At 44.8% G+C, this 16,743-nt stretch overlaps 2 protein-coding genes across 2 annotated transcripts; one reads left to right on the forward strand and one right to left on the reverse strand.

The window, feature by feature from the left end:
- The first annotated feature begins 22 nt into the window (after positions 1 to 22).
- Positions 23 to 4,255, forward strand: stmn2a (stathmin 2a). Its single transcript, XM_076737229.1, has 5 exons — positions 23 to 196; positions 2,017 to 2,112; positions 2,283 to 2,455; positions 2,590 to 2,781; positions 2,873 to 4,255. The coding sequence occupies exons 1-5, from the start codon at positions 178 to 180 to the stop codon at positions 2,930 to 2,932; spliced, it is 540 nt and encodes a 179-aa protein (XP_076593344.1). The 5' UTR covers positions 23 to 177; the 3' UTR covers positions 2,933 to 4,255.
- Positions 4,256 to 5,416: 1,161 nt separating this feature from the next.
- On the reverse strand, positions 5,417 to 7,987 carry LOC143324604 (hairy/enhancer-of-split related with YRPW motif protein 1-like). The gene is made up of 5 exons (XM_076737247.1): positions 7,385 to 7,987; positions 7,136 to 7,208; positions 6,946 to 7,029; positions 6,746 to 6,827; positions 5,417 to 6,618 (listed from the first exon to the last, which is right to left on the reverse strand). Exons 1-5 carry the CDS (start codon positions 7,468 to 7,470, stop codon positions 6,005 to 6,007), a joined length of 939 nt encoding a protein of 312 aa, XP_076593362.1. The 5' UTR covers positions 7,471 to 7,987; the 3' UTR covers positions 5,417 to 6,004.
- Between the last annotated feature and the right edge of the window lie 8,756 nt (positions 7,988 to 16,743).

Raw genomic sequence — 16,743 nt, forward strand, 5'->3', positions numbered from 1 at the left:
GCTCTGCGCGTCACAGGACCGAGGGGAGGGTCTGCCTGCGCGCTCCCGTGCATGCGTGCCCACCTCCTGTCTGCCATCAGATCCCACCCCGGTCTATTCGCTGACTCAGTGCCTTAAGCAGCATCACCGTTCACCTGAACAGAGCTACAGCATCCTCTGCGGAGAAATACATCAGCCATGGCCAAAACAGCAACCGGTAAGCGTATTCAGACTGTTCAAAGCGATGCGCACGGATGGATTCATGGTCTTGTGTCAGATGCATCCTTTCTGTGTAGAGCTCATATCGGCCCGGTATTGTCTACTGGCTGGTGGTCGTGCTTCTGTGTTGGCTCCACTCAGAAATGTTTTCTTTTGAATGATTTAAATTAAGGGAAATGAGATCTCTCACCTTGACGTTTCTCCATCGACTGTCGGCCTATTGTCCCGGCACAAGAGTCTGGTCATGAAAGCAGGAATCTGGCCTTAGAAGCCAAGCATCCTCCGTCATTAGGTTCCTGAAATATCGACTTCATTCACCTCAATTATATCATTGTGTAAGTCCTAATTTGCTTTGATCGTATATTGTGTAGCAGTGGATGATTAGGCACCATGATTGGCTCTAAACAGCTTTATTTACTACAACGCCGCACCTGCGGTTCATGCTACAGCGGCCCCAACATGCAGCATAATGCAGACGGACCCCACCCAAGATGCTGGGCTGCCGACCATTCAGCTGACAGCAAAGCTGAGAGGTCTTCATCAATCTGACTTTTACATTACTTGGCTATAATCAAACCTGCACAGCTGTAACTGCTTATTTTTAAACGTGTTTCTGAACCCTAAACGCGTCCTGAACGCGATTGTTTGATCGGTTCGTGCGCTTGGGATTGATCCCTTTATTCATGTCTGTAGCTTTCCGTGTTTCTTCCTTGCCAAGGTGCATCACCAGCTGTGACAGATGTGCTGCCATTTATTACTCTAAAACACCCGACTGGCATAAGAACAAATGAAAGGGCTCCAGTTAATTATGTGTAGGAGTTGGCACACTGAATATTGTATTAATAGACAAGTAATGGACAACTAGAATGCAGCCTGCATTAGTCATCTCTACTGATGGACAATAATTGTTGTAAGCTAAGCATTTAGCATATTTGTTTTCATGGATTTGTTCAACCTCTGTGTAAATATGTAAAACATTTGTGGTGCCTTAGCATGAGCAACCCATTTGTTCCCTCTGAAATACAGTACTCTGTGTGGCCTGTGCTTCATTGTGGTGTGTGTGGTGGCAGAGATGTAGCGGAGGAGACAGGTGCATGGCAGGGTGGGAGGCAGGCCAGCCCTGCAGCAAGGGGCTGCTTCACACACTGGCCTTTGCAGCAGAAGGCTTAGCAGCACTGACAATCTGTAGTCCTCTCTGAGCAGCCAGGTGGGCGCTTGGTCCAAGGCAGGAAGGGCATGGGAAAAAATGACAGAATTTGCCAATGAGATTAAAAATAGTCAGCAAGGAGCTAGTGAAAACACACACGGTCAGGGGAAGAGACTGATAAACACGAATGCTTCTTATTATTGTGATCATGACACAGGACGAACACCTGGGAGTTCAACAGGGAGCTGAATATCTCGACACACAGGCCTGTCTATCACTCTTCTCATGCATATTGCAAGGGGGTATCTGACAAGGCACTCTGAGGACGGATGTCTTACTACAACATCCAATAAAGGAATCTTTGTCTGATCACCCTTACAGTATACATTCATCCGATGAATTATTAAGCAACAGGGCACTTATGGACTTTCCGTATGTCATTAACACACAAGTCATCTGATGCTAATTGTTTTATTGAACTTTTTTTTCCCTTCCCTAACTCATAATAACATAATTTGGAAGCTTTTCCTTTTAAATTTGTGACATTGCTTGTACAGCGTTACAGGATAAAGATTAAACTGCAGCTGAGTATTAGTTTGCCTGTTGTAGTGTTTTCATGAGTAACGTAGAGAGACTCACCAGGATGCTATGATGTGTTCCTGCTCCCACAGCATATAAAGAGAAGATGAAGGAGTTGTCTGTCCTCTCCCTCATCTGCTCCTGCTTCTACCCAGAGACACGCAACAAGCTTGTGAGTGAGTTTGAAGGTATGGATCAGCTACATTGGTTTTCTTTTGGATCAAACAAATTGGCCCCACCCCACCCATGTTTTTTCTGCCCTGCCAATACAGACATTAGTAATAATTGTTGAACTGATGCATTGTGTTATTGGACATTGATTTTGTGGGTGTTCTCCTCATAACTGTTTGATTTACAGACATCGAGGTGAAGCCTATAAACAAGAGGGCCTCCGGCCAGGCGTTTGAGGTGATTCTCAAGCCTCTGTCTCCAGTGTCAGATGTAAGCCACAACTTCCCCTCAACCCCCAAGAGGGACATCTCCTTGGAGGACATTGAGAAGAAACTGGAGGCTGCTGAGGATCGAAGGAAGGTGAGTAGTTTACTTTTTTCAAATGGCTTCGGGTGTTTGAAATGAAAACAAAACTCACACAATTTGGATTTTTAAATCATTCAGACAATCAATAATAATCAGTTGCCTTACTAGTGTTTGCTGTCTGTGTTTAGTACCAGGAGGCCCAGGTGCTGAGGGCTTTGGCAGAAAAGCGAGAGCATGAGCGGGACGTGTTGCTAAAGGCCATGGAAGAGAACAGCAACTTCAGCAAGATGGCTGAGGAGAAGCTCCAGATGAAGATGGAGCAGATCAAGGAGAATCGCGACGCCCATCTGGCAGCCATGATTGAGCGTCTACAGGAGAAGGTGAGAAGTGCAGACATCTCATTTGTTACGAAAGAAGCAGAAGAGTCCGCGATGGCTTCTCATTCTCACGCCGTTGTTCTGGTGTTTTCAGGAGAGACATGCAGCTGTGGTGCGCAGGAACAAAGAGATGAGGGAAGAGCTGACAGCATGAGCCTCACACAAGTCCTGACTTCATGGTCCATCGACGTCCCTCCATCCAGTCCCGCCCCCTCCGTTGCCCTGCCCTCACCCCCCCTCTGAACAGACACCCAACCCTGGAGGCTGAGAGGTTCGAGGACCTCACCACCACATCACAACACACCACACCACCAGTACTCACCACTATCAGTATTATCAGTGGATACAAACATCAATAACACCCATCTTGAGAACGAATTTGTTGATTTAAGGGAAAATGTGAGAGTATGGCTATTATTTTGTAAATACTTTTTTCTTAAAATCTATCTATCTATCTATCTATCTATCTATCTATCTATCTATCTATGATGGTAGGTGAAGTACATACAAAGATTGTACTGTACTACACTGTATGATTTCAAACGTTTTCTTTGTAATTGAGTATTGTTTCAGCTCTTGAAATTTGACTCTGCAACCATTTTTTTGTGAAAGCCCTCGGTGTTGTGAGTTGGCTGTAGACTGACATTTACAGTGTTTTCCTGATGATGTCATGATGATGATGATGATGATGTTTCTGTGTCTTTGTGAAGAATGACGGTTGGTGTACCTAGACCACAGACTCCTCGAGATATCAACGTATCCCATCTGTATCTTCCTCACGCACACCTGCTCTTTCTCATCACACACGCTTGGAACTTAACAAAACGCCAAATCCACAGATTCATAACGTGTCCACTTCCTCTGAAACGAGCTTGATAATGAACTTGATAGGTGCTTTATTGTTATTAAGAATGTCTTTGCCCAATGAGAGAAACTGTTTCTGCACTTGCAGATTCCCACTTGCCCGGACAACTTTATTTCTCAATGAATCCACCATAAGATAAATCAGTAGCTCTGTTACGTACACAGTATTTGGGGATTAATCTCTTGAATGTTATGACACCATACTGGAACCATGCATATTGTCTTGGACAGTGGAATGTGCTGTTGCCCCCACCTTGATATCAATAGTGTGAACATAACGTATGTCTGTGTGGGTGTGTGTGAACGCGAATTTACCACAAGGCATCACTAGCCTCTGCTCTCTTTATGGGATTAGATGGGGAATGGATGCAGGATGCTTTACATTCAGCACACTGAACTAGTCTCTTTTTAATATACAGTCCCACTGATATCTGCCTGCATCCTCTGCTGCTTGTGTTTCTCCCTTCATATATTTCTCTGTGAAAGCTTTGCTGAATAAAGGTTTGGGGTTCTGTGAACATGGCATGCACCATCCAATACTTTTCTGTGCTAAAAGAGGAGGGAATATGTAAACTGCCAAATAAAAGAACAAGTTATCTACACATCCTGAGAATTACAGTCTTCCCCCAGTTGAGTTCTTCATTCATGTTTCAGTCCGATGTTAATTCGTTTGGGTTAATTGTATCCAGTTTTTCTGGCATAATTCAAAGTATACTTAGGGTTAGACAAACATATTACAAACACAAAATGAATCCATGATCATCCATCAGGTGTGTGCAAGACAAAGTTCCTCCAGTAGGTGGCAGTGTCATCTTTTTTTAAAGCCAAAGAAACCAAGCAAGCGCAGCCTACACCAATCCAAAAGTAGGGCAAAAGTTCACAATATATGCCAAATGCAAATATTGAGGAAATATTATAAGAAAGCCACAGGTTTAATTTAGATAATATATGTTTCTTTTTTCCTCGGGAATCATGAGGATTCGGACTTTAAGCACCAGCCTCATTTAGAGGGAGAAGGTTTTGTGTCATTCATCAACACTCTGCAGACATAAAATGCAGACACTTTTGTATTTTGTGCTTTAAACTGACTCATGTTTCATTTCTCAAAGGAAGACAATCTGCTTAATTCCTCATTAACAGGATGTGGTTTAAGCCCTCTGGGAACAAGTCAGACAGCGACTGCCCCTCCTGGAAGCCAGAGGTGCTGCATGGATGGAGGATGAAACTGAGTCTGTAAAACATTGCAGCCCTAAAAATGTGTGTCACTCAGGCCGGAGCAGAAACACCATAAAGCTGAACAGTGATTTATTAGTCCAGCTGTCTGTGTGTTGTTGTTACTTTTTAACCGCTTTCCTCCAAGGTCCCCATCCTGTTCACACTATTGTCTCCGTTTCAGACCAACCCAGGCTGGTGAGGTCAGGGCAACATTGTAAAGGATTTCCTCTGGCTCTTAATGATTTCCTGGGTATTCATAAGGGCAACAATGCTCTCAGATTTGGTTACTTACCTGGCACACAGTAAAGGAATCGCCTTTCAGTCAATAACCAGGCCTCAGCTCATGATTAACTTCTGTGGGACTGCAACAAAAATGCACCTGTGTGTAATGTCATTTGGGAGGATATGATCTTAATCACTTGGAGGGCAGTTAGTCTGCCTTCATATAGGTCTATGTGGCGTGATTGTTGAAAAAATAGCCAACTGTTACTCATTATGAACACATTCTACAGACTTACAGGAGCAAATACAACAGAAACAAACACTTCGGTTTAAATCCTTGTTTTATAGTTTGAACTCAATTTATTTGTACAAAAATATCACAAATAGATACAGGAAGGCAAGTTTCTGATTCTCAAGTGTTAAGTTTTCTAACAACGACACGTACAGAATGCATAGTCATTTCCAGGAGTTCAGATACCGCTACAGAAGCAGACCGAATGATGTAACTCTACATTATGTTAAATACACACATCCATGCTCGACAAATGTAGAGGTTTCGGTGTGTGATATGCAAAATGTTAACTCTACATTTGTGCTTACAGTAAATCTATTCATGGCCCGTATGTCATATGTCAGTCCTCAACCTGGAAACAGTGCATGTTATCTAAATTAGTTCTCAATTTCAACGAATAACATAAAATCGTTTAAATTCCTTTTTTTTTTTTTTAAAAGAGTAATGACAGATTGAGAGGAAACGACATCTTTCAGCAACCTCTCCCATTTATTCTTTATACTTAATAAAATAAAATCAGTTTACTTTGTTCCCCTGTGTTTCATTGCTATAAAGACAAATGAGGCAGTTTGCCCTGCCTAGTCTGTGGTGGTGGGCACAGCTCAGCTGTTGCCTTCAGTCCAGTTGTTAGCTTCAGAAGGCCCCAATCTCCGTACCCCAAGGCCTGTAAGGCTTTGACAGGGTGGAGGAGGGGCTCACTGTGCCGAGGGCCGATGGGGATACCAGAGGGAAGGCACCGAAGGAGAGGGGGAAGGCCGACAACGAGGAGAGGGAGGAGAGGAGCGGTGGTGATAGCTTGGATGTTGGCACAGGAAGACTGAGGGACAACGAGCCGTTTGGAGGTACCCTGAGGGACTCCGTGGGGGGCAGGACACTGAGTCTGGATGTCCCAGATGCCTCGGTGGAGGAGGAGGAGGAGGAGGATGTAGAGGAAGACGAGGAGGAGGAGGGTGGGCTACTGTTGCTTCTGGATGCAGGTGTCCTGCCCTGGGGGTGTTGCAGGAGGAGGGGGTGGGGGAGATGGGCAGGGGCAGTCCCATAAGCAGAGCCCCAGGCTAAGTGTTCCAGTCCAGTGTGCACCTCCCTCTGAGAGGCGTAGTTGCTGAGGTGGGACACCAAACGTATACGGAGGGGGTCTGTGCTCTCCCGACCCTCTATGATGCTCAGGTAGCGGGCCGTCTCTGCCAGGCACTCCCTGAAGCCCAGACTGCGGTAATCCTTAGCGAGAGCATGAGCTTCAAAGTAACCTGCCAGGAAAGGAAGCAGTGTCAGGAGGTTAGAAACCTGATTCACAGCAGATTTTGGCATTTTGAATTAGAGTTAGAACATGAATTTATTTATTCATTAACCAAAGCCGAGGAGAAGACATGTTACCTTTGCCACCAGACGCATGAAGCATCTTCAGATGGTCCACAGTCATTTGCAAAATTTCTGCCTTTTCCAATTTAGCTGATCCCTGGAAAGAAATAGGAAATAATAGCCACTTTTAATGATTTTGATATTAACTAGTGTCCGTCTAGGAAAAACATTTGGGGCAAATTTCTCTATTTGGAAAGACAGGATGACCAATTTACCTGCTTCTCAAAAGCACTTGGCACCAGTCTTCTCAACTCTGACAGACTGTTATTGATTCGGTCACGTCTCCGTTTCTCAATTATCTGTGAATGGGTAGAAATGCAATTTAGGTCACAGGTGGTTGCAGAACGATGGGATCTATCAAGCAGCAGTGCGCAACTTGGCAGCAGAGATAATGAGCTTACTCACCCCTCTGCGCCTTTTTCTGGCTTGAACTTGGGTGGTGGTGGAGGGTGACATCGAGCCGTGGGAATCAAGTTGACTGAGTGGTGAAACAGCAACGGATTAATTTTAGTTGAAACAAAATGTTCGTCAGAGTTCATGCGTAAAGGCGAGAGTACGATTTAAAATACGCATGAAACAAAGTCAGCGAATTAAAACAAGCATGCCTTATAAAATAATTTGTTAAAAAAAAAATAAAAATAAAAATGAACAAACCCATTTTCGTCGCCACTATCCTTCTCCACCTCGACATTGTCGTCCAGGTCGCTCTCCGATGAGCTGTAATTGTGGCTTCGCTTCATGTTGCCTCCAGGCGCGCAGTGAAAGCTCCAGCGGCGCACTGACAGCAGCGGGTCTGAGCGACTGTCTGGACGTCAGATGTGCGTCTGCTGTGGCTACTTTCACACCGCGGAGAGGGGGGCGGGCTCCCCGGCATCATGTGGGCGGTGCTTGAAAAAGACTTGAGCCTGTTAAAATCGAGCCGGCATTGGAGTGACAGATGCTTACAGAATAATAATAATAATGATCATCGATGAAGGAGATCAGCTTCAGTGAAAATGCTGCAACTCATTATTGCACTAATTTAAATCAATGTTATCAATTAAAATGTTATATTAAAAGATTTTTAATGATGTCTTCTGGAGAGTCCCTTTTCCTGTGCTTGACAGCTCAGACTGACTGGTGGACTCCTGGCCTCAGGTCCCCCACTTTCCCTGCTGAGACCCCATGAGAGACGGGCCCCATTTTAACCGGAGCCCTCTTCTTCTTTGGTGTTGTGGAGGACACACGGCCTATTAGTAGAGTGTGTTGTTCATTGTCTGCTGTCAGCTGTGTGGCTCCACAACAACACTGATCAGCCGGGAGGCCCAACATTAGTCAGTGAGCGTTGCCAGGCTCTCCTAGAAAACTCCCCCCGTCTCTCTCCTCCACCTCCTCCCAGTCACTGCAAACAGGTCAACCGCCTGGCACAGAGAGACCTTCCCAGGGAATCATTCATCCACTGTGGGTGAAAACAGTCGTCCTCGCTCTGCTGTGTTGAGAAACAGAAATGTTTTTAGAAGCTCAAGCTACATGCAGCCATAGATGAATGTTTTGCTTCATGTGATGAACATTAAAAAAACATAGAAACCGGCTTAGGCATAAGTGGCATGTCTAAGTGCCTCACACTGGTTGGGGAGCACGGGTGGTCTGCAGAAGGTGTGAAAATTTTGACCTCACTAATATGCTTGGGTCAGAGGGCAAACTATATAAAACACAGGAGCTTTCAATATTTATGTTCCACTGTGTAACTGATCCCTACTGGCTGTTTTTCTATGTATTACAGAGAAAGAGACACGAGATACAGATATTTCTGCATTGATATACACATATGTATGTACAAATGTGAAGAAAACGTTAATGATATCTTATAAGTATACTAATGAAATCATCATACGGTGGTGGAGAGTAACAGTAGTATTTACTCGAGCACTGTACTTCACTTCAACTTGAATGTTTCCATTTTAAGCATTTCTATCCTCCACTATATTTATGCAAAATCAAAGTTAAAATAAGATTTTACATACAAAATATGTGATCATATAAAAAGTAAAGTGTGTTCCTATAGATTGCACAAAACAGCAATATATAAAGCAGTTAAAATTAGGTCCACCTTAAGCAGCTACACCACTAAAGGGCTTTTATTTTGAAGCAGGAATAATAAGGATCCAGTGCTAGAAAAATATATAGCTCCCAGAGGCCATTCTGGATTATGACGACTTGTATTTTTGCACAGTTTGAGCCAGTACTTCTGTATTAACTCTGCTCCTTTCACTAAAATTCAAATTCAGGGTGTTTGCTTTTGCTTTCTTAGTGTGGTATTATCTGAATACTTCTTCCAACATGACCATTATATAAATAGACATGTAAAATACCATAAAGCCATTCATGTAAAAACAGCAGTCAAATGTCAGACTTTTCGCTGAAGGTCTGGGAAATGACAACACTCAGGGCTGGTATGATTCCTACATCAAGACATGTCTGGTAAGGCCATCAGCGGGAGCGTGACCCCCCCTGCTGTCTTCCATTCCAGTACCTTGTAGAGCAACAGCTGTTTCTCTGCTCTGTCCATCAGGTCAGTTGTTAACTTGATGCGTTAGGGGACAGACAAGTGTGGATGAGAGCTTGATTCCAGGGAGCAACTGGAGGCCAACATGCTGTTCCCAGAATGTCAGAGGAGTTTCGGTGGTGACAGATACAACGTGCGAGCTTCGGTCATTCTTGTTGATGCGGTGAGTGTGGATGAGCCTTCACGCTATTCCTGACACACATGCGTAGACCCACCTCCTCACCTCGCCTCCCTGTCAGCACACACTTTCACTGAAAACCACGTACCTTCACCCACTTCATGCGTTTACTCCCACTTGATCGGTTTACAGACCTTAACATGTGCATAAGCCGAAAAAGCTCCTGAGGTCTGCATAACCCTTTTCCTGGACAGTGTTTCTCATGCAGGCATGTTGACTGCAGACAGTTTGGTGCTTGTTGTGGGACAGATTCATATAGGGATCTTCAACTAGGTCAGGGCAAACCAAACCACACATAACCTTTCCATGACTCTCTGCTGATAGGCAGCTTGAGTAAACTTGAAATCACTTCAGTATTGTTTATGGTGCTATTATGGTAATGGGGCTCTACAGTGGCACCAGCTCTACAGGACAGGCCGAGTCATGTGGTCTCCATTAAGCCGACACAAACCACTCTCCTCACACCTGACTGTCAAGGTCCTTCACATTAGCTCTGACATTCCTGTGGTCCATTAAACATAATTATGATTTTTCCACCAAAAAACCTTGACTTTTCACCTCTGGCATCACAACAGTTTCTCAGCCCCCTCTCTCCTGTTGACTTGTGATGATTTTGGATGTGCGTTCTGTGAAATTTCCCACTCTTTTCCAGTGTGTTTGGTTTGAGCTCCTTGGTCTGTGATTGCTATGTTTCTCTGAATGACATACATTTAATAACCTGAAGAACATGCCAGTCTGCCTGTTGACCGTGGGTCTGGCTTGGCACTGATTTGAAAAAACTACTCTCGAGCCAGTGCCAGGAAGCTAAGAGGTATAAGAAGGCATTTGTTTGAAACTGGCGTGTGCCCAGCTGCCTTCCTCAATCTTCCCTTAGGTTTCCCTTGGTGACTCTTTGTGCGCAAGAGTGCAGCCTGAGTGTGCGCTGGTGTGTCTGCGTGTGTTTATGTGTGTGTGACCGAGAGTGTGCAAGTGTGTTTAGGAGGTGCTGTTTCCCACAGCCCTGATCTAATTCCGTGGTAACTCAATCTCCGTGTGAGCGCTTCCCGGCGAGTGTTCTCCCACCCGTCGACAGTCTCTCCCTGGCTGGCTGAGTGGCTGAGTGTGTCTGACAGAGGCCGGCTCAGTCCCATTGGACCCCCCCCTCCCACTCCCCCCCCCAGCCTCCGTCCTGCCCACCCTCCCATCAGGATTGATTTACTATGTCAACCGTTGGGGCTGTCGGCAGCAGCGACGTTCACAGCCGTGCCTGCATCCTGTGTGCACACCATCCTGACATCTTATACCTGTCATTCAACAACTGCTGCACTGGAGTTTGCATTTATGTGTGTGTGTGTGTGTGTGTGTGTGTGTGTGTGTGTGTGTGTGTGTGTGTGCGCGCGTGTGTTGAGGGTAAGGGGGGAATATCTCTGTGTGAGATCACGCCTTGTCCATGCTTTATTCAAATAGTGTGGAGATGCATGTAAAAAGATAACTTTTGAGCTATGACATATTATGTAAGCCAGAGAAAATGCCACCCATGCTGCTCTTAAATAGCTTGTCTGACTGAGGGAAATGTCTCCCAGACAACTTCCATACAACAATGTTATCCTATGGGCCACAGCTTCCTGCCTGTCCCCCCCTGGTTCCAGCACCCAGGCGCTATATTGGGCAGGGACCAGACCAGGCCTGAGACCCATTCCCACTGTTTGATTGTAATACACCCGCCGTCTCATTCTTTGTTTTCCTGCCTTTGTTGGCATCCATTCTCCTCATGCTTTTTGGATAGGTAAAGGCAGGGAGGATATGTTGACTTCCTTGTTTCTTTGTTTAGCTAGAGCTTTTTTAAAAATCTTTTTTTCTGAAGACAGCTCCTCAGGCCATAATACTGACAACTCAGCACTGGCTGCCATTTGCAGGGTTTAGAGTCAATTACAGGCCTGAACCACGTTTGGAAAAGATTTGGACAATACTTTGAACTCTGATACGGACTACCTTACAGTGTGCTGGCTTGAGAAAAATGCAGATGAGTCACACTTGAATGAATAAAAATGTATTTCATCAGTTCCTCCACAATGGCACACACTCCTTCACAATGGCCCCTAACAATTATATTGTTCATAAGGTTTACTGGTGTGCTGCCCATTACCAGTTAACTTGTGCAGGTTCACAATAGAGGGAAGGCAGATCACAAGACTGGTTCCCAAATAAGCGCAACAGGAGACGGCACGTGATGTCCACTCAGAGAAAGGAGGACCACGGAGCAAGCTACTTTTATGGCCGCACATTGTGTTGCCACAGGAAAAACATTGTTTGCATATCAATGGAGTGTGTGCATGTGTGTGCATGTGTGTGTGTGTGTGTGTGTGTGTGTGTGTGTGTGTGTGTGTGTGTGTGTGTGGCTCTAATTGAAATGTATCTCCTGGTTTACATCATGCAAAGAGAACCTAATGGCTCTTTGCATTATTAGTCAAGCTGCAGAAAACAATAATTCTCTCTGCTGTGTGTATGTGTGTGTGCTCTACTGTACAAGACATGATTGATCACTGGCATGAGAAATCAGGTTTTTTTTGACCAAGTTATGTCCTTTACGTCACCCCAAACGCTGAGGCCAAGATTTTTTTTAGGAGGGCTTGTGTGAAGTTTTATATTTGTCTCATGCAATTTAGAAAGTGATTATATCAACTGATATTTTTATACAGAACAGATAAACCAAAAAGAGTCAATTTATCGTGTGTCACAAGTTTATCAAAAAGAAATGCTGTTTCTTTTGGGGTTTTTTTTGCGAGCCGGCTCCTTTCCCAGTGGATGCTCTGTGCCAGCTGTCTGCGCTGCAGTAAAGCACTGCTTTCCCAAGCTCCGACCTGTGGGAAAATCTGTTGTGGCCAGTAATTGATTCCGCCCTGCCAGCCCCATTACTCTCCACTGCAGTCAAACTGCCAGTGATCTGCAGAAAGCCGGTTAGCACAGCCCCTTTACTCTTTCTTCCTCTCTCTCCCACTCACAAAAACATGCATCAGAATCGCACAAAGTCCAGCTGTTAATTTCATCCTTACTTCTATCTCTATACATTATTTTACTGCATAATTCATTTTCTTTGTACAATTTTTCTGTCTTGTTCACCCCTTTTTCCCGTTTCTCACTTGTCCATATCAAGCTATAATGTCCTGGTGATTATGTCGAATGTCACCTTCAATGTCAACTGCTGTCTTTGGGCAGTTTTCATAAAAATCTTGTATGTCTTGTATGTATGGCAATCTTCCATGGCAACTCATGTGTCATTGTACAGCACTGTAAATGCATCACTGACCTTATCTTCTCCAAGTCTGAGCAGTTTTTGTTTAAAAAGGACAACAGCACATTACACTTGTTACATGCATTAACAACTTTCTATCAGATTCGTATATCCATGTGAGTTAAAGATGATTTGAACTGACAGGAAAGGTTAGAGACCCCTTGCCAGTTTACCTGCGAGATGTCACAGTTATTAATGACCTAATGTCATCGTCTTGAAAGGGATGGATGTGCTGGTTACGTGGCACGCAGAGCTGCTCGCCAGAGCTCCCTCCGAAACGCCCCCCTCCCTCAAAGTTTGTCATGAAATATTGAGTGCAGTCATCTGCTGAGATGGTCGAGTTAATTGTCACAGCCTAACACTTACCACATGTCTAAATAAAGGTAAGTGCTCACCCCTTCAATTAATCTTAAATTAGGGGTTCTGCTCTGTGCCTGTGCTTTTGTGTCTCCCAGTCTCGTCTCAGCAGGTGGGCTGCGGCAGGACTGCGTGTGTGTGTGTGTGTGTGTGTGTGTGTGTGTGTGTGTGTGTGTGTGTGTGTGTGTGTGTGTTTGTGTGAGGGGTTATATGAGGATTATCAGGCTCTGAGGGGACACAGGACAGGGACAAAATCATGTTTTCTGACACGTATTTTCACGACATGTCATGCTGTCCCACAATTTTTACTTCCTCTCACATTTATTAAATGGCAACACTTTGCACACAGCCTATATAAAAGCTGTAGAAGAAAGGGACATGTTATATTAACCCACAGAAAATAATCATGCCATGTGAGATACAGAGGGACATGAGAGGCCAAGTGATTTATCAGGGATTCTCATGACTCTGGCTGGCTTTATATAACTACCAGCAGAGGGATGCACTTTCCCATGTTGTAAGAGGTCGGGAGGCCACCCTCTAAGCACTGTGGCAGTTGTTTTTCACACAAGAATTCCGGCCCACTGTTGGGGGATCTAAAAGCATAAAAGAGGAGCAGAAAACTGTACAGTATGCATCACTTTAGCTCCTGGTGAACCCACCGCCCACTGCCCTCTGCGCCCGGTGGCTGTGCCCTCTCCCCGCACCCTCCCAGTATTGACAGAACAAGCAGTGTTTCTGTGTGCCCCCCCCCCCCGCCCCTTTCCACTCTGCAGCCCCGCTGTCGGTGTGCTGCAAACCAGAAGCCTGAGGCGCGGGGAGCGTGTGGGATGAAGGGATGAGAGAGAAGATCAAAGCAGGAAGCATGAAAAAGCTCAAAGCACACAAGCAAGAGGCACCTCTCTGCCCTCCGCCACACACACAGACACACACACACACACTGAACACACACACACACACAGAGTTGTGTTTCCATCACTTCAGAGGACATTACATTCACTTGCATTCATTTCCTAGAGACTAACCATAACCATTACTTGCCTAACCCTGACCCTTACCCTATCCTTAACCCAAAGTTTGATCATTTACGTTATGGGGACTTGCTTTTTGTCCCCATAAAGAAGGTGAGTCCCCACAATGTGACTGTGTGAAAGGATTTATGTCCCCACAATGTGAATAATACATGTGGGAGCACGCGCGCGCACACCCACACACCCACACACACACACACACACTCTTCATCCTGGCCAGGCAGAACGATTGGCACCCATGCTGGCCTCTGGTTCCCCCTCATCCAGCAGCCGTGTAAAAAGGCAAAGAGGAGAGGGCACATCGCTCAGGTCGTGTGAGCCTCTCAGCAGATGGTTGCTGGGAACCAGAGCTGAAGTGATGCCTGTCGCACACACCCAATTCTGTCTGGTCCCTCTTCCTCATCAAAGTTGAACTCATCTTTCTATCGTTGTTTTTTATTTGGCATCTTCAGCTGTTTGTTTTCCAGAAGTGCAAAATTGTGCTTTACTGAATGGCTGTTTTATTGGCATTCAGAAGGCACATTTGTATTGCTAAAAATCTGGCGCAGCAAAAGAGATGACATAGAAAACATTTAATTTAAAGGAGAACATCTCAAAAGAAAAATCATGACAGATGGTTGAACTTAAACACATCTTAGGGATCAGGGACAAGCCAGCAGCACAGTTCCTAAAAATGACTAAATCATTTGTGGGGTTTGGCTCAATAACTAAACAGATTAAGGACATGTCTCAGCTCCAGTGCATGAGAGGCGCTGCTATGGCTTTCAGATCCCGACATGGAAGAAATCTATCCCTTAACTTAGACAAAGGCTTAGCCAGAACAGAGAAGCTCAGAAGGAGGGAATACAATAAAAACATACCCAAACAAGATGAGGAAGTGAAAAGACTGACATGATTTGGAAATAGGTTTAATTATATTAATTATACTTTGCGAAGCACCAAACCACCAACCAGATTCTCACAGTGCCAGCTCATTGGCTGCAGAGAGTTGCAGCAAAGTTCACTGTCAATGTGATCAGCTGTGACCGCAGTTTTACCTGCCGGCATATAAAGCTGTAGTTTAGGTTTATAACGAGCCCAGTCAGACTTGCGAACTCCCCCTTGGCCCTGAGGATCCTCTCTCCATTATTCATGAGTCCTCAGGTTGGACCCTGGGAACAAGCTGAGCGAGGCCCTGTGTCAATACGAAACACTGGCCGCCACAATGGGCTCTGCCTCCAACTACACTGTTGACAGACACCAACACAAAGGAGCTGAAAGGGGTCCCCCTCCGTTCTCACACACACTGAAGAATGAGTCAGTGTGCTGCCGCTCAGAGCTGTGTTTGTACAGTATATACAGCTTTTGTCCATGGCCACTGTTCTCCCATCAATGGGGGCTGAAGTGTTGATGAAAACCAGGAGGAAAGGACATCTCTGTGGCTGCCAGTGAGAGTTCATGTTCATTAGATGGGCTCTGCGCCTGCTGGATGGCACCTGTATGTACGCAGAAAAACCCCGGGTGACAGAACAACAAGTAATCGGCTTACTGGATGGGTAAACAACATTCCATGATCTTTGACTATCACATCATACACTGGCTGCCATTGCAGTGAATGAATATTTAATGCATTTGGACCATGAAATCAAATATTGCAACCATGTGACAGTCGCATTAAAGTCTTTCTATATGGCACACATTGATTCCAGTTTCTCCAGTTTCATATTGACGGCTGATTTTGCATAATGGATCGAGCACAGATGTGCCGTGATAAAAGGGTGAATCCGCCTCAGAAGGGTTGTCACCTAAGATATACCCTTGCTCTTTGACAGTCTAATTAATATTAATAACCTAAGAAGTTGTTTTTGGCAGAACCTGGCGCCACAGTAACTCACCATGTACACAAATGTTTTCTTGAGTGATGTCATTGTGGTGAACGGGATAAAAATGGGCTCTCGGGGGACATTTCACTGCACCCATATTCACTGTCAGCATATTTATTATATAATCAAAAGAGCGTTGCTATTTCTGTTTGAACTATTTTCAGCTTATGACAGAACAAAAGGGTTCTTACATGGTGCCATCATCGACAAACCAGCTGCTTTTGAATTGTCGTCTGGACTCTGACAGAGCAGAACTGCATGCTCGCTTCAGGCTCATGTCCTGTGTACAGACATCGTTTATCTACCGCATTAAGGTAGAGAATACACAGTATGAAAGACAACTTGTTTCTTGTTGCAGATATTTGCATCTTTTTCACCTTGTCTGTAGAATTTCAGTACTTTAACAACCATTTCAGTGACAAATCTGTTTCAAGTGATTATATAAATCACCGTTTTGCTCCCAAAGAGTACCTGAAAGGCGTTTTTAGATGGGAAGCAGTCAGAAGAAGACGAATCCATTTGAATTCACCTGGAAGATATGTCACAGGGCACTCATCTGATCTGAATCTGTTTTGCTCTGAGTATCTCCAGTCATTTCTGTCTGTGCACTCTTCTCCACTTTGATCTTCATGAGACGTTCATCAGCAGCATAGCACTGTCTTTCACCGAGAGGATTTAGATTAAACAAATAAATACAGAAATATATCAAAACTCATCTATTGGTGGAATCTGTACTTGTTGACCCCTTGTTCAGGACATGTCTTATTAT

Source organism: Chaetodon auriga, chromosome 8 (assembly GCF_051107435.1).
Source record: "Chaetodon auriga isolate fChaAug3 chromosome 8, fChaAug3.hap1, whole genome shotgun sequence".
Lineage (NCBI taxonomy): Eukaryota > Metazoa > Chordata > Actinopteri > Chaetodontiformes > Chaetodontidae > Chaetodon > Chaetodon auriga.

Bases quoted from the DNA above. Each gene is read 5' to 3' on its own strand.
- stmn2a (XM_076737229.1), top strand. The intron at 2,113-2,282 runs GTATGGATCAGC...TTTGATTTACAG, and splicing joins GCTTGTGAGTGAGTTTGAAG to ACATCGAGGTGAAGCCTATA. The intron at 2,456-2,589 runs GTGAGTAGTTTA...GTCTGTGTTTAG, and splicing joins CTGCTGAGGATCGAAGGAAG to TACCAGGAGGCCCAGGTGCT.
- LOC143324604 (XM_076737247.1), bottom strand. From the start codon at position 7,470: ATGAAGCGAAGCCACAATTACAGCTCATCGGAGAGCGACCTGGACGAC. The intron at 6,828-6,945 runs GTAAATTGGTCA...ATTTCTTTCCAG, and splicing joins CAAGTGCTTTTGAGAAGCAG to GGATCAGCTAAATTGGAAAA. The intron at 6,619-6,745 runs GTAACATGTCTT...CTTTCCTGGCAG, and splicing joins TCATGCGTCTGGTGGCAAAG to GTTACTTTGAAGCTCATGCT.